Here is a 23,497-nt window from a genome sequence, read left to right as displayed (position 1 = left end):
TATGATGGATAGATGCACTTGAATGGACTTAAAAAAAGAATGAAAAATGATGCCCATTCACTCCTATTGTAAAGCTTGGAAGAGCCAGGACATTTTTTAATACAACTTCAATTGTATTCGTCTGAAGAAGAATGTCATACACCTAGGATGACTTCAGGGTGAGTAAATCATGGGGTCGTTTTCATTTTTGGGTGAACTATAACTTTAAGTCTTTAAAAACACATTGTTGGCTTTATTCTTGTAGGACCACAACAGAAGATTGATGAGGAAGCAAAGAAGGTTCAGTCCAAACCTGTGGTAGATGAACAAGTGGTTCGTCCCAAGGCTAGTTCAATCGCCCCTGGTAATCTGTCCACTAGTGACTTCCCAGTTCTTGGTTCCAAGATGCCCAATGCTGAGGAGAAGAAACTGAAGGAGGGAAGAGGGCTTGTCTTCTATGAGTCCTTCTACAGCCAGATGAGGGAGGTTCATGGTGCAAACATGAGGGCAGCAGAAGCCTTGCTGGAAGATGAAAACAATGTTGGGAGACAGACAAAGGCCATGAGCTCAAGCGAAGTGAACAGTTTGGCGGAGGATGTCATGAGAGCCCTTGCAGCCGAAGGAGAGCATGTGACCATCAAGAGGGTTTGTGTCTTGGGAAATTATCCAGACCTTAGTGCTGGGCGGTATGACCAAAGATTTATATCACGGTATTTTTCAAAATTATACCAGTTTCACGGTACATGACGGTGTATTTTATTTTTTTGAAAGCATGACTGGGTGTTAACCACATTTTCTTCTGATTGAGAGAGGAAACACTGCAGTGGATTGACTCAGAATGCCCTATTTTACTGTCATGAGTGAATATTGTAGAAAAATCCCACACTAGTATTAATACAGGTTTGTAAGACCCCATAAAATGAATGAATTCGGTATGAACTGGTATACCGACCAGCACTATCCAGACCTATTTTGTGCTCATCCCAATGTCAATACCATGACTAATATTTTTTTTCTATTGTCAAAGGTAATAAGCAGAGTTTGCTCACTTCTACAAGTGTCTACTTTGGAAGATTTGAATGTGGACGCTCTTCGGCATCTTCCTGCAGTGCAGGACCTTCAGCGCACCATCCAGGAGATCAATCTGTACATTGAGGTATGAGGTCTACACAAAAGTCCCAGTGTAGGTTTGCATACCTGCCAACCTTGCAAATTTTTTTTGCGTACTGACGACGAGGGGGGGAGGGGTTGTATGGGCGGTTTGGACGACGACACGCATGCATTATATAATTGCATTGCATATAATGTGTGCTGGTCAACTAGTCTAAAATTAAGAAACCCCTAGAACATAGTAAAAAAAAAAAAAAGATAAAAACATAGGAACATTGTGTACAATTAAGATAGGCTAATTTATTTATTTTCCAATATCCAAATATTCATCAGCACGGAAGAGCCTAGGTCACTCCCAGAACAGATTCCAATTATTTACAAAGAGCACTCTCTGTTCATTACACCATGTCATTAGCCATTCAAATATGATACTAAATACCACAGGGAAAAGGGCTTCTATTTGTGACGTGCTGTCTTTGCATTTGAACATTGCACATTTTAAACAGGACACGCATTAGCTGAATAAATGTTAGCCAATACAAACATATTTATAGAAAACAGTTGACAAGAATAGACAGGAGTCCAATCATAGCATAACGAATCACTTATTCTAAAAATAATATAAAGTATAAGTTCCGAATCCGACATATAATGAGGGCTGTGTTAACAGTAAAACGCCCGTCATTTAACGAATTTTAAAAGCAGGGATGGATAATACAAAATGCTTTTTGACAGAAAAAAAACCAAGCAAGAACAAAATTTAAACTTAGCCCGTCAATTTTCATTTTACAATGATCTTCTCTCTGTGTGTGCGCGCGTCCGTGTTTGTGAGAGAGCTCGCGCAGCACTGATACAACGGTACTTTTTCATCCATAAGTAACTAACGCGCTAGTTTTCATACAAAATAAATCTGTAATATAATTAGGTACTTTAGTTATAATTAACACAATAACGTAACACATACGTTTCTCAACACTGAGAATGAATGAATAAATAAACGCCTGTTTCTTCAGACTCGCGCTTATCAGTAGGCTAATCCACAAATCACAGCACTTTCATAATCACTAAGCCATAGCGATTTCAAGATTTATAGTTCAGCATTACTTGAGCATTTTATTATTTGCATGACTGAATGATGTCTTCCTCTTTTCTGAGTGACCATGAACTTAACGGAGTATTTTAAGATAATCCATGCGATCTGTGTGATCATCGAATCCATAAGATTAAGTTAACTCAACAATCAACTTTCCACATTGACCCCAGGCCGTTTCCCTTCAGGAGTCAGAAGTACCGTACTGTACTGTCCTCCTCGCTTATGAAATCAGTCAGATGGCGGCCGCGGGAGTGGAAGGGGGATCGAGCGGGAATCTTTATTGGTGTCGATTTTCAGTCTCTTTTTAACCCTCTGAGGTCGAGAAACGCGCCGACGCGTTTTGCTGGATTTTTTTCACATAGCAGCAACATAAACTTAAATTACTCCGTCATTTATGGTTATACAGAAAAAAGAAATATAAAAAAATACTACACATTCTACTTTTGTATGTGTCCACTTACAATCAAATCAAAACATTGTGCTTTTGTAAAATAAAGAAAATAAACAGGGTGTGCGTTCTGCCTCTCCGTCGCGGTGAACTTTTTTTTCTTGAGCACGTCTATAAACTGAAACAAAACTCAGCGAATACTTCTCACACATTTATGAGCCATATACCTTTATACACATTTAAGTGTGTACTTTTAAATGATCGGATTCAAACTGAAAACAAATATTCTCTGTTTAAGTAATTTGTATAAAACCAACAGGATGTCCAGTATCTCAAACGCTTGCTAATTACTTTTTAATTCGACACGCCCACTCGCGCAAAAGTGATTCACATGCAAATCTCCACATGGAACGCGAACGCCCTCGTTACCTCAAACACAAAACACCAAAACACTTCACAAGTCTCTGCTTTTCGTCGAGTTTGGAAGACACGCTGTGAGCTTACATGGATTTACCTCAGAAGAAGAAGAACGTGATTTGAAGACAAGAAAGATGTAAGGTAAGAAATTCTTACTTATTAGTTTATGGTATTGTTGCATAAACTTCACATTGCAGTTGAACTGTTGCTAGATATATGGTGAATATTATACTATTTAGACTTAAATACTGTTTGTGGATATCTGCTCAAACATAGATATGTATAACCATAATGTTTAATATTTTGGAGCGCGATGGCGTTTGAATGTATCACATTTTGGAGCGCGCTGTGGGTTTGAATGTATCATATTTTGGAGCGCGCTGTGCGTTTGAATGTATCATATTTTGGAGCGCGCTGTGCGTTTGAATGTATCATATTTTGGAGCGCGCTGTGGGTTTTAATGTATCATATTTTGGAGCGCGATTGCGTTTGAAAGGAAAAATGCACCAAACATTAGGCTTTATGTTTTTACTATTATCTCCTTTCATATCATCATAACGAATGGAAACATTTGAAGTAACATATGATAATCAATATATTTTTCTCTAGCGTAGTTGTTCTTGAAATCTTTTGGAAGATTTAATTTATTGTTATTATTATTTTATGCAGCACTGCGTAGCCTATGCCTACAAGGCACAACAAACCTGGTGTTCATTATATATTGTTGGAAACATGTGTGTGTGTGTGTATTCTGTGAATTTTAAAAAGAAATTTTAACCAGAAAAATCTAAAATCTATTCCCAAAATCGTGCTGCCCTATAGTTTCTCTTGATATCAGTATGTTCACAGTTTTTTCTTTTTTTTTTTCTTTCAGGGACCAGATGCAACTGAGTCCTGCTGACTTCAACATTCACATGAGTCTCTGTACATGAACATGGTAAAGTGAAAATCAAACACCTTGGAAATGAAAGGTATGTACAATGTTTTTAGGAATGGCACAAAGGTCTCTGTCTTTGGATCATTGTTTTCAATGTGCTCTTTTGTCATTTGTATTTTTGGATTGTGTTGTGTTGTAAATAAATCCAAACAATCTAAAAGCCATTCTTTTTTAAATCTCCTCATTCTTTGTGCAAGGTTGCTCTGAATGACAGGGTCTGATCGCTCCTAATAGGGCAGTTAGGGGAGTGTCTTTGTCTTTCTCAGGTGTTAAAACCTTACATATTCATGAGATGATCACGCCTCTTCGCATATGGCTTTGTCACACAAAACACGTCTTAGAAATTTTAAATCAATATATTGTCTTATCTGAATGAGCAGTCAGGGTGATTTTCACATAGTTTTGGAGCAAATATTCTAGGCTATGTCATACAATTTTCAAAAGTCTTGTGAAGAAATAATCAGTATGGGTTTCATGGCCTTATTTCAGTGAGAATTTTTTTTTGTATTTTCACAAACCACGCATAAATGTCATTATCTCAAAACTACAAACTTTTACATACATGCTGCTGATATATTATTGTAGCAGAGTTTGTGCTGAATACAGTGTAATTAGACTTTAGCCATGAAAATGTCACAAGTAACAGAAAAAAACACAAATGTCAGAGCATGTCAGAACACCTCCAGAGCCCAGAAAACAGCTCAGACCTCAGAGGGTTAATGATAGGCCTTACGCATCTGTCAATCATCCCCGCTTGCTATTTGGGGAATGAACCCAGCCCTATGATTGGTCGAACTTTTCTTCTTTTGCTGTAGCTTGATTTGAGGACAGCGCGTGCACAGAGGCGTCACCAGGTTTTTGCGTAGTTTAGAGTGACAAATCGTACCAGCGTACTTTGAAGTCAAAATGCGTATCCGCTACGCAAAATGCGTACATGTTGGCAGGTCTGGGTTTGTGATGAGACTTGTCTCAGGGGCCTCATTTATAACTGTTGTGTCGCACAAAACAGGCCCTGAAAGAGCGTACGCATAAGTTCACATAAGTTCACACTTCACACACATAAGTTGTGATTTATAAAAACACACTTGACGGGAGAGTGTGTAAGGACATCTGTAAGTAAACTTTTTTTTTTTACCTTTATTTAACCAGGTTAATCAGTTGAGAACAGGTTCTCATTTGCAACCGTGACCTGGTCATGCGTATGAATATTCTAGAGACACCGATGTTGATCTGAGGGACTGACGGCTGATGAAGGAAAACGTACTCGGTTACTAACGTAACCTCGGTTCTCTCTAGAAGAGGGAACGAGTACTGCGTAAGATATCTTACGCTAGGGGAAAATCCTTTTTCCGCGAGATATTGAAGCCAAAAATTATCCTTAATTTTGTAATAATGCAAAACGCGTTGCGGCAGCATGCAGACATAGGCGAGGCAGCTCGCGCGCCTATTGGCTGCTCTGCGGCAACTGCAGCAGCCTATCGAGCGAGGCCTGGCGTGACGCCAGACCCAATCAGGGCACTTCGCGCCCGCTGCGTCACGTCCCGCCGAAATGGGCGTGGTCTAGGCCTATAAATACCGCTCGCAGGCAGCTATTATCTGGTTTTTCATCATCGAAGCAACCAGAGCGTGTGCATGCACGGCAAGATACGCAGTACTCGTTCCCTCTTCTAGAGAGAACCGAGGTTACGTTAGTAACCGAGTACGTTCTCTTACGAGAGGTCTCTCGTACTGCGTAAGATATCTTACGCTAGGGGACCCAATGCAAAACGCCGTGCATGCTGAGATCTGACACCAAAGACCCAAGGGCGAAAGCCCGGGGTACATATAGTGCACAATCACTCAGGGAACTCACAGGGAGTCCGGGAAGAGGGAGGGGCGAAGCCGCACTCTTCCACATATGGCAGCGTCGCTGAGACGCGAATTTCATACAGACAGGGCGGGGTACGGCCTGAACTGATGGGGGAATGTGGGTCTTACACAGTCTGCCCAGGCACATCTCGTGCTGCTACTTTTTACTGTCGAACATTGAGCTGTGCTCAGTAGACGCAGCATTCTGAGCTGATAGCATCAGGTCAGATAATACTGGTAAACTTAGACCGACAGCAGCCTGGCCTGCAGGGCGGGAACCTCTAGGTTATAAAACCTTATAAATGTAGACGGGGAGGCCCAGCCTGCCGCCATACAAATATCTTGCAAGGCAATCCCACTTGATCAGGCCCACGAAGAGGCCATGCCTCTCGTGGAGTGCGCTCTGACACCCAACGGGCACTGCATGCCCTTGGAGGCGTATGCCAGCGCTATAGCATCAACTATCCATCTGGATAGGCTCTGTTTCGACGCGGCTAGTCCCTTAGAACGCCCGCTAAATGAAACAAAGAGCTGCTCCGTCTGTCTGAAAACAGACGAGCGAGACACATAAGCTCGTAATGCCCTGACTGGGCAAAGGAGGCTCGCGTCTCTTTCCTCATCAGGGACCGGTAGGGCTGACAGGGAGATAACCTGCGCCCTAAACGGTGTGTTGAGGGATTTTGGAACATAACCGTGCTTAGGTTTGAGTATAACTTTTGAGTCATTAGGCCCAAACTCCATGCACGCCGCACTCACAGAGAGCGCGTGTAGATCCCCTAAGCGCTTCACTGAAGCGAGAGCCAGCAAAAACACCGTCTTGAAAGACAGGTGTTTCAAATCAATTGACTGTAAAGGCTCAAATGGCGCACCTTTCATGGCTTCCAGAACCGTAGAAAGGTCCCATACGGGGACTGAGGGAGGTCTGGGAGGATTCAGTCTCTTAGCCCCTCTAAGGAAGCGGATATAGCCGCCACATAAACTTTGAGCGTGGAGGGGGCCCTGCCCTCATCCAACAGCTCTTGTAGGAAGGAAAACACCTCCGTCACACCACAGTCTGTGGGTGACACACCACGGGCTGTGCACCAGCCCGAAAACACTGACCATTTCGAGGAGTAGAGCCGTCTCGTAGACGGAGCTCTAGCCTGCGTGATCGTGTTTAATACTCCTTTAGGGAGTCCAACATGTACCCGTTGATGGCCCAGACATGAAGGGACCATAGTTCCGGGTGAGGATGCCAGATCGAGCCGTGGGCCTGTGAGAGGAGGTCTCTCCTCACTGGTACTGGCCACGGGGCAGTACTTGCTAACTACATCACGACTGGGAACCAAGGTTGGTTTTTCCAGAACGGTGCCACTAGCAATACTGAGCATCCTTCTTCCCTGATCCGTTCTATCACCTGAGGCAGGAGAGAGACGGGGGGAAAAGCATAGAGCGGGCGGCGGGGCCACACATGGGCCAGCGCGTTCCTGCTCTTGGAGAAAAATTCCGGACAGTGAGCGTTTTCTTGAGACGCAAACAGGTCTACTTCCGCTCTGCCGAATTTCTTCCACAGCAGTTGGACTGTCTGTGGCTCATTTCGAGGCAGTTTATGTGCAGGAGCTTTTCCCGTTCCGACCACTGGCCGAAGAACGGTCTGCCCTCGAGCAGCGCTCCCCATCCCGAGGTGGACGCGTCCGTGGACACCACTCTCACCCTCGAGGAAGTCCCCAGGCTTACACCTGATTGGTACCAGTCGTTCGCTCTCCAAGGTTTCAGAGTTGTGACGCACTTCTGATTGACCCTGAGGCGAAGCGAACCGGATGCCCACGCTCTGTGTGGGACTCGCGCTTTCAGCCAAAACTGCAGCGGGCGCATGCGGAGCAGGCCCAGCTGGAGCACTGATGATGCTGAGGCCATGAGACCTAGCATCTTCTGAAATTTCTTGAGCGGGACAGACGCGCCGCAGCGAAACGAGTTCGCTGTGCGTTGAATGTCTACCGCGCGCTGTGGTGATAGTCGCGCTATCATGGACAGCGAGTCCAATTCTGTGCCCAGGAAAGATATCTTCTGACTGGGTGACAGAGAGCTCTTCGCCCAATTGACACTGAGACCCAAATCCTCGAGGTGATCGAGTAAAATGGTCGTGTGTTCTATGAGCACTGCGCGAGATTGCGCTAGAATCAGCCAATCGTCCAAATAGTTCAGTACTCGCATGCCTCTCATTCTGAGGGGTGCGAGCGCCGCATCCATGCACTTCGTAAATGTACGGGGTGCCAGGGACAAACCGAACGGCAGGACTGTGTACTGATATGCCTGGCCCCCGAAGGCGAATCTCAAATATCGCCTGTGACGTGACGCTATTTGTATTTGAAAAATACGCGTCTTTCAGATCTATTGACACAAACCAATCTCCTTGGCGAATCTGCACAAGGATTTGTCTGGTCGTGAGCATCCTGAACTGTCGCTTCACAAGCACTTTGTTCAGTTGCCTTAGATCTAGTATGGGTCTGAGACCCCCGTCTTTTTTCGGTACCAGGAAGTATCTGCTGTATAGCCCTCCTTCGCTCTGAACTTGAGAGAGAGGCTCTATGGCCCCTTTGCTCAATAGTTTCGCCACTTCGGCTCGAAGTAAATGTGCTACTTCTGTTTTTACCGTGGTCTCGACGCGCGCCACATAGCGGCGAGGGCGTCGGCGAAACTGTAGCGAATAGCCTCTTTTTATAATGTTCAGCACCCACTTCGAAACCCCGGGCAGCTTTGCCCATGCGTCCGCATGAATAGCTAGGGGTTGAATACGAAGCGCGCTCCGCTCGCTCAGCGATGGGGAGGCTTCGGAGTGCTGTAACACAAGCGTCGCGCTCGTGACATTTGAGGCATGGGGCGCGCTGATAACAGCGGGCAGATTGCCCGCGCTCGACTCCTCTGCAGTGGTCAACCGCGAGGGGGAGGGCTGGGCGGTTCCCGTAGGAACTGTCATGTCTATGTGTGGATGTGGGCGCGGGACAGCGGGCACATTTACCACACTGAAAGCATCGTTCGCTTGAGTGAAGCGAATGCACGTTGGTTTTGTTTTTACAGAAACCGTGAGACATGCATAACGTGGTGTTAGTGGGCACATTCACCATGTTTGAAGCGCAATCGATCTGAGTCGATTCATGTGCGCGAGCCCTGTGTGACGGGCTGTGCTTGTGTGTAGAGATGGGCACTGGGCAGTGGGCATTCTTTCTACACATAAAGCACCATCGGCCGTGGCCGGGACACCAGAAAAATTCACACTTATGGGATTTATCTGGGTAGCCGTAAAAACGGCGTTTGTGTGCAGGCAAGCGGGTGACAGAACCGACTTGTTTACTGCAGGATACACTGGAACAGTCACATTTACTGGAACTGAACGAGCGAGAAGTTGCCATAGAAACAGAGAGCGTCAACATGCTGGCGTTTATTGCAGGCCTGCGTGCATTACAACAGGCTTGTTCACTGCAATATTGACATTTCCAGTCGCCTGAATTCCAGAGGGGAGTGGGAAATGTATAGGAAAAAAGAGGTTGGTCCGTCCGCAGCGGGACCAGAAAAACTCCCTTTTTTTTTCCTTACGCCAGTGACGCACGGAACACCATAGAAACGGTGTTTGGGTGCAGGCGAGCGGGTCGTACAACGCGCTCGTTGGCTGCAAAATACACATCTGCAGTCGCCTTTTCAGGGAACTGACAGAGCGAGCATTGACGGCATAATTTTATCTGCCGGTAGACCCGGGGATCGAACGCGGGTCTCTCGCGTGCAAAAACCTGAGAGTCTGCCACTGGGCCACAGGGGGAGACACATTGTAACTCAGTTAGCGCGAGTATTATAAGAGAGCGTCAACGTGCTGGCGTTTGTTTGCAGGCATGCGTGTATTACAACAGGCTTGCTCACTGCAATACTGACATTTCCAGTCGCCCGAACTTCAGAGGGGAATGAGAAATGTACGAGAAAGAGGAGGTCGGTCCGTCCGTCCGCGGGGGGACCAGAAACGCTCTTTTCTCCTTTCGCCAGTGACGCACGGAAACCATAGAAACGGTGTTTGGGTGCAGGCGAGCGGGTTGTGCAACGCGCTCGTTGGCTGCAAAATGCACATCTGCAGTCGCTTTTCAGGGAACTGACAGAGCGAAGCATTGGCGGCATAATTTTAACTGCCGCTAGACCGGGATTCGAACTCCGGTCTCTCGTGAGGAAAACCAATGATTCCGCCACTGAGCCACAGGGGGGAACACAAAGGTTTTCGGATGCACGAGCATATAAGAGCGTCACATGCTTTCTTCTGCGTATGCTTGCAGGCGCGCTTGTATTAAAACAGGCTCGCCTGCTGCAATATTGATATTTCCAGTCGCATGATCAGGGAACTGGGAAATGTATGAGAAATTGAAGGTCAGTCCATCCTCGGAGGGACTAAAAACACACCTTTCTCCTTTCGCCGGTGAGTGACGCATGAATGGGGCGCAGAAGGCAGGGTAGCTTTCTTATAACGTAAAGAAAAACTAACCCCGACCGTCCGCTTCCAGCCTCCCTTGTGAGCGGCGCAGTTTGCGCGGCTTGAACAGAGGGAGAGAGAAAGCTAGCCCCGTGACCGCCCGCTCCTGACATCCTCTGTGAGCGGCGCGGTGTGCGCGGCTCGAACAGAGGGAGAACAGGTATCGTCCCCCAAGCAGGACACACACATACATAAACACAGTAGCAGAGAAAGGATATAACGCCGGATAGCGCAGCAGGAAGGCAAGGAAGGCGGCGCGGCCAGCGACTTCAGTGACTCGTCCCGCTGAAGGTGCTCTCTTTCAGACGGCGCGGCTTCTTATCCAGCTGCAGCGATGCGTGTGCTTCGCTTGAAGGATGAAAAATCAGATAATAGCTGCCTGCGAGCGGTATTTATAGGCCTAGACCACGCCCATTTCGGCGGGACGTGACGCAGCTGGCGCGAAGTGCCCTGATTGGGTCTGGCGTCACGCCAGGCCTCGCTCGATAGGCTGCTGCAGTTGCCGCAGAGCAGCCAATAGGCGCGCGAGCTGCCTCGCCTATGTCTGCATGCTGCCGCAACGCGTTTTGCATTATTACAAAATTAAGGATAATTTTTGGCTTCAATATCTCGCGGAAAAAGGATTTTCCCCTAGCGTAAGATATCTTACGCAGTACGAGAGACCTCTCGTAAGAGAACCACTTTAATCCTCTGAGGTCTGAGCTGTTTTCTGGGCCTGGAGGTGTTCTGACATGCTCTGACATTTGTGTTTTTTTCTGTTACTAGTGACATTTTCATGGCTAAAGTCTAATTACACTGTATTCAGCACAAACTCTGCTACAATAATATATCAGCAGCATGTATGTAAAAGTTTGTAGTTTTGAGATAATGACATTTATGCGTGGTTTGTGAAAATACAAAAAAAAATTCTCACTGAAATAAGGCCATGAAACCCATACTGATTATTTCTTCACAAGACTTTTGAAAATTGTATGACGTAGCCTAGAATATTTGCTCCAAAACTATGTGAAAATCACCCTGACTGCTCATTCAGATAAGACAATATATTGATTTAAAATTTCTAAGACGTGTTTTGTGTGACAAAGCCATATTCGAAGAGGCGTGATCATCTCATGAATATGTAAGCTTTTAACACCTGAGAAAGACAAAGACACTCCCCTAACTGCCCTATTAGGAGCGATCAGGCCCTGTCATTCAGAGCAACCTTGCACAAAGAATGAGGAGATTTAAAAAAGAATGGCTTTTAGATTGTTTGGATTTATTTACAACACAACATAATCCAAAAATACACAACAAATGACAAAAGAGCACATTGAAAACAATGATCCAAAGACAGAGACCTTTGTGCCATTCCTAAAAACATTGTACATACCATTTCCAAGGTGTTTGATTTTCACTTTACCATGTTCATGTACAGAGACTCATGTGAATGTTGAAGTCAGCAGGACTCAGTTGCATCTGGTCCCTGAAAGAAAAGAAAAAAGTGAACATACTGGTATCAAGAGAAACTAGGCCTGAACGATTTTGGGAATACATTTTAGATTTTTCTGGTTAAAATTGCTTTTTAAAATTCACAGAATACACACACACACACACACACACACACACACACACACAAATGTTTCCAACAATATATAATATAAAGAACACCATATTTGTTGTGCCTTGTAGGCATAAGCTATGTGCAGTACTGCATAAAATAATTGTATTTTACAAAGCAGCCTATAAATCTTCCAAAAGATTTCAGTAACAATGCTAGAGAAAAATATATTGATTATCTTATGTTACTTCAAATGTTTCCATTCGTTATGATGATATGAAATGAGATAATAGTAAAAACATAAAGCCTAATGTTTGGTGCATTTTTCCTTTCAAACGCAATCGCGCTCCAAAATATGATACATTCAAACCCACAGCGCGCTCCAAAATATGATACATTCAAACGCCATCGCGCTCCAAAATATTAAACATTATGGTTATACATATCTATGTTTGAGCAGATATCCACAAACAGTATTTAACAGGAAACACGGGTCTAAATAGTATAATATTCACCATATATCTAGCAACAGTTCAACTGCAATGTGAAGTTTATGCAACAATACCATAAACTAATAAGTAAGAATTTCTTACCTTACATCTTTCTTGTCTTCAAATCGCGTTCTTCTTCTTCTGATGTAAATCCAATGTAAGCTCACAGCGCGTCTTCCAAACTCGACGAAAAGCAGAGACTTGTGAAGTGTTTTGGTGTTTTGTGTTTGAGGTAACGAGGGCGTTCGCGTTCCATGTGGAGATTTGCATGTGAATCTCTTTTGCGCGAGTGGGCGTGGCCGAATTAAAAGTAATTAGCAAGCGTTTGAGATACTGGACATCCTGTTGGTTTTATACAAATTACTTAAACAGAGAATATTTGTTTTCAGTTTGAATCCGATCATTTAAAAGTACACACTTAAATGTGTATAAAGGTATATGGCTCATAAATGTGTGAGAAGTATTCGCTGAGTTTTGTTTCAGTTTATAGACGTGCTCAAGAAAAAAAAGTTCACCGCGACGGAGAGGCAGAACGCACACCCTGTTTATTTTCTTTATTTTACAAAAGCACAATGTTTTGATTTGATTGTAAGTGGACACATACAAAAGTAGAAATATCACAGATTCTTTTTTTATATTTCTTTTTTCTGTATAACCATAAATGACGGAGTAATTTAAGTTTATTGTACTACAATGTGAAGAAAATCCAGCAAAACGCGGGGGCGCGTTTTCCGACCTCAGAGGGTTAATATTCATTATGAGTCCTAATCACAAATACAGTGCATGTTCACAATAACATTTTAAATACATACAAGAATGACTGGGGTTTATAAAGGGGATTCTGCGCAGGTTCTGGCGTACGCTCGCTTTTATAAGTCTGACTTTTTTTTTGGTGTACAACATTTTTTGCTTTCGGGCGCATGTACACTTTTAGTAATGTTTATAAATGAGACCCCTTGAGTTTACCTGATGTGTTTCTTTCCACGTCAGTCAGTGGAGGCGGTGTCTTGCGTGTGCACACTTTACGAACTGGGACAGGGTCTGGCCAACCTGAAAAACAAGAAACGCTTTGAAGAACTCCATCTGGGCCCTCTCTGCAAGATCCCTCTTATCCACCGAATGTTCAAAATAGATGCAAATACTAAAGATGATGATGTACGTCAGATTACAACTGTGGACGTTCTTGAGGTGAGTCAGCTTGGCATTGGCTGTGTTCTTGACCAGTATTCAACATACTCATTGATTGAATAACTTTATTGTGCCCAGGGGGAAATTCTTTGGAAATTCACTTGTTTAACACACACAACATAACCAATATAATAGGGAAGACACAATACAGAGAAAAAAAAAACAATTCCTATACATCTGCATTGACGTAACGCTGTGGTTTTCTGCTTGCTTTAGAGTCTCAGAATATTCCGGAGAAGAAGCACGACATCTAGAATTGACCTTGCTGATTTCCTGAAGCACCTTGCAGACCATTATAGCTGCGAGTCGCCTTATGAACTCGGCATCAGAATACAGAGTCTTGGGTTGTCCATTTCGGTAAGATTCCCTATTGTTGTTGCCATATTTTTTGGGTCTGTCCACCCCTCTTTCGGAAATGTCTGATTCGGTGTTGAGGGTTCTCACTACAAATAGGGATGCACGATATATCGGCCACCATGTCGGTGTCTGCAGAAAATGTAGCTGAGATATTAAAGCTGATAAACAATGTATTATTTCCTTCAGCTGAGACGCTTCAGATGCCACTGTTCAGCATGATGGGATTGAGTTGCTTGAAATATGATTGAATCACTTCAAAAAGGAAAATAGAGTTCAGTGCAACATGTGCAGCGCAAGTCTGTCATATCGGCTACATAAAATTATAATGAAAACATTATTCAGGGATGTGATTCTTCCGGATAAATCCGGAAATCCGGCTTTTCCGACCTGAAAATGATGCTCTCGTAAATCATGCAAATCCGCTTTTTTCTTTTCTTTTTTTTTCGGGTCGCGCACAAAGCACTGTTCAGGAATTAGTAAACATAATGACCGCTCACCCCTGTCAACGTTTTTGTGCCTCTGATTCATGTCTTCATGTCACTCCGAGTCCGCTAGTAGTCCATTCATTTGTCACGATGGAACTTCCTTCAGAGCAGAGCTCCACCAAAGAGCCTGCACTCGCTGCCGAAGGTTATCTAAAGTGTGCTATGAATTTTGGACGTGTGGGGTGAACTATTTCTTTTCTTAGCTGAAGCCGACAACAGGACAAAATAAATGTAAAGAGAGACATAGTGGAGTTCCTATTATCGTTTTGACAAGTATAATAAATTCTGTAGTCTAAAAGAAAGAAAATCTAGCATTTCGAGATTAAAGTCGAAACAGTTCGAGAATACAGTCTTTCCTTAGAAGTTGCTTGTGTGCTTGCCGTTGTTTCACATTGCTGCACAGGCATTCATAACAGTGCGCGTCCACTGGCGCAGATCGAGTGTTTCCAATTCGTGTGTGTGTGTGTGTGTGTGTGTGTGTGTGTGTGTGTGTGTGTGTGTGTGTGTGTGTGTGTGTGTGTGTGTGTGTGTGTGTGTGTGTGTGTGTGTGTGTGTGTGTGTGTAAAGAAATCCGCTTGTTAAGTCGAACTGCCTCGAACATGGATCTACACAAAATAATAGCTTTTTACTTTTATCTAAGTATAAAGAATTATTGGTTATCGGCATCTGCAAAATGTTCATATCGATGCATCCCTATCTACAAAGCATTGATCCTTCAAGAATTCTCCCAAACTCTGGAACTGTGAAACTGTTGCGCTCTAAAATTCCCATCATTCTTAATCCAATGGATAAGACTTTATTTGCTCATGCTCTGTTCTTAGATGTTGAATAAGGCATCGGCTGCTGAGTATTGCCACATGGAAAATGCCAAAGAAACCATTCTGGAGGAGGTGGATGACAAAATGTTTGAGATCAAGAAGAGCCTGCTGGATCCCACCCAAGGACCTGTGATCTACTCCCAGGTGGGAAACTCCAAGCTTAGGAACAAATATGCAAATATGACCGCCACCGATGCAGTCCTGGAAGTCTTCAACAACTCTGAAGGCATCTTCAGTGAAACTATGACGAAGGTGAGCAACTTAAGGGCGAGTATTCGTTTGCAAGTTGTTTTTTCTTGTGGTTTGGATGTTTGATGTCTGATGTCTGCTAACCTCACTGAAAACGCTCAAGTTGCTGTCCTTCATGGGTGGCATCTTGCAAAGTTAAAGCAGGGCTTGTTTTGGCACTTACTTTTGTGCATACTTACTAAAGTTTTTTCCAAAACTCCTAACAGTGTTGTAGTGCTTCAGACCAAATTCGAGGTAAAGGAGTAGTTCACTTCAGAATTCAAATTGACTGATAATTTTCTCTCCCCCACGTCATCCAAGATGCTCAAGTCTTTCTTTCTTCAGTGGAAAAGAAATGAAGGTTTTTGAGGAAAACACTCCAGGATTTTTCTCCATATAGTGACTTCAATGGGGTCCAACGGGTCAAAGGTCCAGATGTGAGTTTCAGTGCAGCTTCAAAGTCTCGACACGATCCAGCTGAGGAATAAGAGTCTTATCTAGACAAACCAGCGGACATTTTCTAAACAAAATAAACATTCATATACTTTTAACCACAAATTCTTATCTTGCACTAGCTGTGATGCACGCAGATCGAGTCTAGTCTCGAGTAATAAAACACTGACGCATAGCCTGAGTATTAAACTTGAAGGTTATCTCACAATTCAGATGTTTTTCTTACAATTGTGAGTTTACATCTAGGAATTCCAAAACAAGCTTCGGTAAGATTTGCATATGGGCGAACACAATATAGCGGTGTAGTTTTGCTGCCTTTTGTTTGGAGCAGCCTTTACGTAAAAGTGTTTGTCTTTCTTAAACAAGGTTTGGTGGTTGAGTTCCCACTTGTAATTATTATTCCTAATGAGATGCAAGGGATAGTCCACCCCAAGCTCTCTTATAAAGTACTCTTTCTCGTTTTGTTCCAAACCAGAATCACGTACTTTCTACTTACCAAAACCCAAAAGGAGATTTTATTTGCTTGGTGTTTGCAATTACGACTGGAACTGAAGCTTTCAAGCTTCAAAAAGTGTGTGGATGATGTAGAATTTGAATTTTGGGTGAACTATTCTTTTACTTCATGCTTCATTCCTGGTAATTGCAGTGGTAATTCCTTTCAGCTGTTTAAGGATGTAAATCGGTTTAACGATGAGAGTAGGAGAGGGATCGGTTGCTTTCCTCATTAATGTGATGTCACGCTCATCATCTGCTAATCCCACACAGAAATGTTTCTCCAACGACTTGCATCATAACCATTGAGTCTTTATGGTCCTCATGCAGTTGCTCTTTTGATTGACCTTTCCCTCTTCATTCACTTTAAGCCATTCTTTGTACATATCCATGAACTTATCCATGCCATTTCTGCTCTGGTTTGATTAATTGCAGAGTTCCCACGGGTCCTTGAAATCCTTGAAAGTTTGTAAAAAATAAAAAAAATAAAAATTCAAGTCCTTGGAAAGTTTTTGAAAGTAAACACACACAGATACAGGCCCTTGAAAGTGCTTCCATATGATTCCCTCCGATCCGCTAATGTGTTATTCCGCCAACACTTCGTGGCCCATGCGCACTAGCTTGCGCATTTACGGTAGTTACGCGCGTTTACGTGTTACGTTAAGTGTTTGCCGCGTGAGGTACTTTGTGTTGTACGTTGCCATGACATTCACGCGTGCAAAACTGTAACAATGTATCTTACAGGGTAACACGATGTAACCTTGCTCTTACTTGAAATGTGTCCCACATTAAGTCTGAGGGTTTGAGGGTATTGGACCTGGAAAGTCCTTGAAAGCTCCTTGAATTTGAAGTTTACCGAAGCGTGGGAACCCTGTAATTGAACATGAATGTTTCTACTTTATAACGTGTTATGGAAACGACTGATTGTGCTTGTTTTTTTGTGTGTATCCTCAGGATATTCAGGCATTCCTGACATGTGTAATGAGAGACAGGCAAGCTAGAGCCCTATTCCAGCTTGCTATATGCTGTGGCTCCTTGGACGCGCCTCAGGACCTGGTAGATAAAGAGAAACCTCAGATAAAAGCAGAGGCAAAGGAAGCTATGGAAGAGAGAGCAACAGAGATGCTCCCCACTGAAGGTGTCCACTTCATCACCTCATTAGTCATCTTAATTTCCTTTTCAGTTTTAGTACCCTCTAAGGTTAAGGCCCTGATGTACTCACAGCAAAGTCATGTTTTTGTCCTCCGCCTAGGGTTTAAAAGTGAACATCCAACGGCATTTAGATGAATATGTCAATATGTGCTGCTCTTTCCTCTCAATAACACAATAAACACACAACAGAAATGAGAAAACAGCAGTTCAGAAAGCATCTTCTGTTCATAGAGATGTGGAAATGTTTATATTCAGACTCTCCTGTCTCGTCACGTTTACTCAGACAGCACTTTATACAGTAGATGTGTTACAGTATTAAACATGAACAACAATATCAGAGTCTCTTTCAATTAGAGTCACAGCTTCAGTTTCTACTATAAAGCGGCTCTTCAGTGTGTTCATGTTTTTACTCGCGTCTGAACCAAGCGGCAACATTCTAATCTGAAAAATTAAGCCTACCCGGAAGTGCAAAAAACTGCAATACATCGAAAATCCGCTAGGGGGAGGTCCCAAAAGGGAGCAAATGTCCATAGACCCCCATGTTAAAATGTCTGATTTCACAGCATAAATTCATGTTTTTACAGGTTGGTCCCATGGACTTTTATTGTATTTTTCGATAGGTTCCGAGTGCCTGACAACTGTGAGGGGGGTGAATTTTTTTCTAACTCGTTAGTTTAGATCGTATTTAGATATAAAATTTATGACAAATAAGGGCGTGGTTAACTTTGATTGACAGCTTGATTGACAGCTGATAACGAGCATAGGCTGCGCCAAGGAGAATGACAACATAGGAAGCGCCATTTTTTAATATACAGTTGAAATATAATACTACTGTTTTTGTATCATGAAATGTAGTTTTAAGAGTTTTTCAGGCGAGAATGTAGTTGTTTAAAGCTCAAATCTGTGGTTTATTTATAAATATTTATGAAAATTTTATCCAGGTTGTGAGATCCAGTCGATCACCGGGCGCTCGGCGCTCATGTACCCCGCCTGGAACAGCCTTTCCTCGGCTAGTCGTTCTGACGTTTGCCGCTGACTCTGGCGTCTCTGTAGTGGTTAAACATGAGATATAACTCGTCTTGTGTATATCTAACGGGTGATCTTTGGTCTCGTGAATCTATAATTTGTTCCCTGGCCAATCGTTTTGGCTGAGGGGAAGTTTCATAACTTTATAAGCTATTTAACTTTACCGTTGTATGGTTAGACTCGAGCGCTGACTTTGTATGTTTGACTGAATTGTTTGCTTTATTTGCTTCTTGTACCTTTTACTTATACTTTTATAATGGCTAATATTGATAAAACTGAAATTTAACAAAAAGAGACTGGGTTGAGTTTTGTCATTTTAAATTTTAATACAACGAAGATCTGTAATGTTGTTTACTGCAACATCTGTTGTTTAGTACAAATGCACATATTGCCTGGACCATATTAAAATGTTTAATATTTTTATATTATATTTAAACGAAAAGAGGCAGGGTTGTGTTTTATATTTTGTTTTGTTATAAATAGGCTAACGTTATATGCAGTGAATATAATCAATACGCGTTGCCTGAACCACATTTGTGTGGCTATAATGTTTAAGATTTCTTTAAATGAAAACGTAAAGAGGCAGTGTGGTGTTTTATAACATATTTCGTTTTGTTGTTGCCTAAAATATACATACCGGTACAGAGATACCCGGAGTAGCAGAGCGAGCTGAGTGACGCGCGCTGTTCCATTTGCAGAATAACCAGACTCGGCATTAACTGCATTAATAACTGCATAAATAACTGCATAATGAATGTAATTTGATACTTATGAGTCATAAGTATCAAATTACATTCATTATGCAGTTATTAGAGGGAGATGTTGCAATAATGAGACAGAAAAGTATGTGCGTCAATATTATTATTTATTTATTAATTCAATTCGTTTTAATTAATTCGTTCATTCTTTTTTTTCCATAACTGACAGATGACAGTAGACTATAGCCAAATAAATGAAACACAAAGCCCTTTTAACAAGTAGGCCTATCAATAATTATTTATTTGTTATATTATCTGCAATACAAATCCGTGCTGCAGGACTATCCATTTATTTAGCCTATATTCAGTTTAATTTTCTATTGATTATAGATAGGACTATATATTGTATTTATTAAAATTAAACTGCATGTTTCTATTGATTGTGAAGCTAGACATTGAAAATTGCAGATCAAGCGCATGGGGCGAAATGCTTTTTCTTGTTATGAATTGTATCCTATTTTCCGTTATTACAGTTGACTACGCGAAGTGATATGGAGCTGTAATGCGGTCGAGACCTGCCTGGAACTACTTTAGCCGTGCGTTTCCCTGAAAATAATGCGCACCTTAGAACGTTCGTCAACCAATCAGATTCCAGCATTCAACGGCCCTGTAGTATTTTTAGAGCATACTGAGTGTTAGGATTACCGATTTGTTTCAGCCTGTATCCACTTTTGAGTCCTTAAACACTTATTTCTGGGTTTTTTTTAGCTTGTTTGCAGTACACCTTGTCACATAGCAGCTTTTAGACATTTTGTTTTGTTTTTTGTTACAAGTCAGAAATGACAAGGAGGATTTTTTATTAAAAAAAAATTTTTATCTGTCTGTTTGTTTTAATTCTTTTATAATGCTGTTCTTTTGATGTGAAGCACTTTGGTCAGTCTGTGGCTGTTTTAAATGTGCTCTATAAATAAAGTAAACTTGAAACTTGAAATTGAAGAGGCAGCTTCACACAATACAAAGTCAATGGGGACAGTTTGATTGCTCCCCCCCCCTCCCCCCATGACGCGTGTCGCTCTGTCTCAAGGCCTGTATCCACTTTTGTCTCTTTTTACACTCGTTTTTTGGGAATCAAAAAATAAAATCAAAAATTGTTCTTGAAATCCATTAATGAACTTGGTTTTGTCATGATTTTGTTGGAAAAGACATCACACTAGTTCATTCTTCGATTTCACTTGAAGTATATCTGTGCCTTAAAAGGGGAACATGACAATGAATAGAAACTTTTCGTAATATTTTATTTATTTATCTGTATTTGTTGGGGTTTTCTTAGCAGTTATTGAGGTTTTTTATTTAATTGCAGTTAATTTAATTAATAAATTAATCTGCATATTATAAAAAATGAATTGGTAGCATGTTACAGAAAGGTCCTATTAGTTAGCATTGGTTAATGCATTAACTAACAATATGCAAGACGTCTAAGGCATGAAGATGAAAACACATTTAAATATGTCAGTTTAGTGACAAAGATGAGTTTTAAGAGATACAATTATTGACTACAGGATTTTTAATTGTTAGCTGTTTTAAAAAAAGGACCCTTATTGTGAATTGTTACCAATTAATTCAGTAAAATTTTAGTCCGCTGACAGTCTAACTTCTAAATTACTTTTGCTCAGGTGCTTGAATTTTGTTAAGAAAGATTGCATTGATTTGTTGCATAGTTTTTGATGCAAATCTATAGATTCCCTTATTATTACGGTTCTCCTTTTCCTAGGATGACGATGACTATGGGGAGTGTGCATAATCAGTATCAGTGTTTGTTGGATCAAATGTTCATACTTGATTTAAAAACTTTCCTGCCTAATGATGTGGTCCTGTTTTGCATAGCTGACGTGAAGAGCTATTTCCAGGATCATGTCGCCAGCTTCACTAGCACACCTAGCCTAGCTGAGCTGCGCACGCTGGAGAAGAAGATCGCAGAGCACTTCAGATTCACAGACTTCAGTCAGCTGCAGCAGGGCACTTACCTGGACTTCATTATCAAAAACAAAAAGGTGTGTGTTTCTGCTTCACCTCCAAGTCAAGTCAAGTCTCCTTCATTTATACAGCGCTTTAACAATATAGCAGGGTCCCCGCGGATCCTTAAAAGTCTTAAAAGGTCTTAAATTAGATTTTTTTTAATTTAAGGCCATAAAAAAGCCTTAAATTTTACTTATGAAAGGTCTTACATTTTAGATGACACTTTAACTTAGACTTATCTAAATGCTTTCGAAATTAAAACTATCTAATTAGCGTTGGCCTACGTATTATTTTTTTAAATCTATCTTGGTGGATTTGCTTGTTCACGTGACAATTCGCGTCACTTATGGCAGTATATTAGCCTACATCTGTCTCCTGCACGCCAGAGGAGAGAAGAAAACGAGTCAATGTCAGTTCAATTGTAAGTTCATTCTTTATGTGCTTAGGAGTGTGCGATATTGTCTATGAACTATGATGATATTGTAATCATTGTTTTAACTATGTACGAGGCACTGCGAGTGTGAGCTGACATCGCGTTTGTCTCTCATGCTTGCTTTCACTGCGTGATGTGTCAGTGCAGTTATAGATGTCCCCAAATGAGTTTTTGTCTTATATTTATATCATATTATGTTGTTATATTAGAATATCATGAGCAAGAGTGCCGGTTTCCATTGCAAATGTGCTATTTATTTTATACAACAGTTAAATTAACAATAAAGTTAACATTGTGAGTTACTTTTTGGACACAATATTGTCAATTTTCACTTTATATCACCGACGAGAATTTCATAATGAAGCCGTGGTCCAACAGACAGCGATGATTATTTTTATTTATTTTTTATTTTACTGAAATCCGCGTTTTGAACAAATCATTTTAACGATTCAATGAACAATCACTTGTTTTTCTAGATGAATCAGCCGTTTGAACAAATCGGTTGACTCCAACAACTTGCTTATTAAGACAGTGACTTGCCGCCACCTACTGGTGGTTTTAGTTTCATATTTAAAGTATCCTTTAATTAAAACATTAAAATGATAAATCATTTCATATTTAAATATTGAATAGCTTTATTTATGCAATTGTAAATGAAGTGTAAATATAGTAGGCTAATGCCAGTTTTGATGCTGCTTCTGTGTCACCTCTGCACTGCAAGGATGGATTTTAATTTAATGATTTATGTTGACATTGATACTGTGTTATTCTAATATAATTTAATTTGAATGTTAGAATTTGACATAAAAGGTGATGCATACCTCTAAATACGTTTAGAAACAATGTCCATATAAAGGTGAAAATGCCCCTGGAAATCAATTTAAGGTGTCAATTTAAGGTGTGTTTATTTAAGGTGCCTTAATTAAAATGTTAATTTCGGTCACTACTGTGAACTGACCACTGCATAGAATATAAAAAATATGAATATCTTCATGGGTCTGCTGTCAACAACAGGCCTAAACCAGCCAGGGTACCAGTACAAAAACACAATCAGTAAAATATCATCTAATTATTATCAACAAAACTTTGAAAATATCAAGACATATTTTTGTCAATATTGCGCACCCCTAATGTACGGTATTAATTTTGATTTCTTCAGGTCTTAAAAAGCCTTAAATTTGACTTTAAAAATTGTGCAGATACCCTGTATAGATGTTTCACAGCAGCTTTACAGTGATGACAGGAGATTACAGTAACAGAGATTGTTTAGGCTTTACAGCAGATCTAGAAGTTATTGTCCAGATAAAGTTTTGATTGATTCACTCCCATTGCAAAGATCATCAATTATTATATCAATTATTATTATTTTTATTAATTTTTTTCTTGCAAATTGTTTTATGCGTTTTATCTGCATGTAAGGTGTCCTTGAGTGTCACGTAAGGCACCTATAAATAAAATGTATTATTATTATTATTATTATTATTAATTTAGCGGCCGCTTACACGACACCGCTTTAACTGAAAACAGAAAACGTTTAATGTGTTCTGGCCGTTCGTTTGCACGACAACAGTGTTCGGTGGCTCGCGAACGCAAACTTTGAAACTGGTTCCAAGGCACAAGTTTTGATTTTTTTTTAAACGTTATCATCTCCACATAAACTTCAAAAACGTGAATCTGTGAAATCAGTGAATCGTGCACATGCGTATCATGGGTTTTAGTCTACAGATATATGCGCGTTTGAATATAAATGTGTGCAGTCTTTCTTTACAAATTAACCTCACCAAATTACTTAATACAGATGCACCTTAACTCACAAAACGTATCCATAAGAGCGTTATTTCAAAGAAACAATATGTCTCTGC

The 23,497-nt window shown here is 41.4% G+C and overlaps 1 protein-coding gene across 1 annotated transcript in view; it reads left to right on the top strand.

The window, feature by feature from the left end:
- The first annotated feature begins 335 nt into the window (after positions 1 to 335).
- LOC309488943 (uncharacterized protein) overlaps positions 336 to 23,497 on the top strand; it is a 58,159-nt gene continuing 34,997 nt past the window's right edge. Inside the window, exons 1-7 of the mRNA XM_082157388.1 lie at positions 336 to 624; positions 1,007 to 1,135; positions 13,280 to 13,477; positions 13,694 to 13,834; positions 15,141 to 15,389; positions 17,265 to 17,448; positions 21,071 to 21,237. Of these exons, the coding sequence (XP_082013514.1) occupies positions 385 to 624; positions 1,007 to 1,135; positions 13,280 to 13,477; positions 13,694 to 13,834; positions 15,141 to 15,389; positions 17,265 to 17,448; positions 21,071 to 21,237 (1,308 nt within the window). The 5' untranslated portion in view covers positions 336 to 384. The remainder of the gene's footprint in view (positions 625 to 1,006; positions 1,136 to 13,279; positions 13,478 to 13,693; positions 13,835 to 15,140; positions 15,390 to 17,264; positions 17,449 to 21,070; positions 21,238 to 23,497) is intronic.

The sequence above is a fragment of the Leuciscus leuciscus genome (assembly GCF_965113295.1).
Source record: "Leuciscus leuciscus genome assembly, chromosome: 24".
Lineage (NCBI taxonomy): Eukaryota > Metazoa > Chordata > Actinopteri > Cypriniformes > Leuciscidae > Leuciscus > Leuciscus leuciscus.
This window is presented reverse-complemented; position numbering and strand designations above follow the sequence as displayed.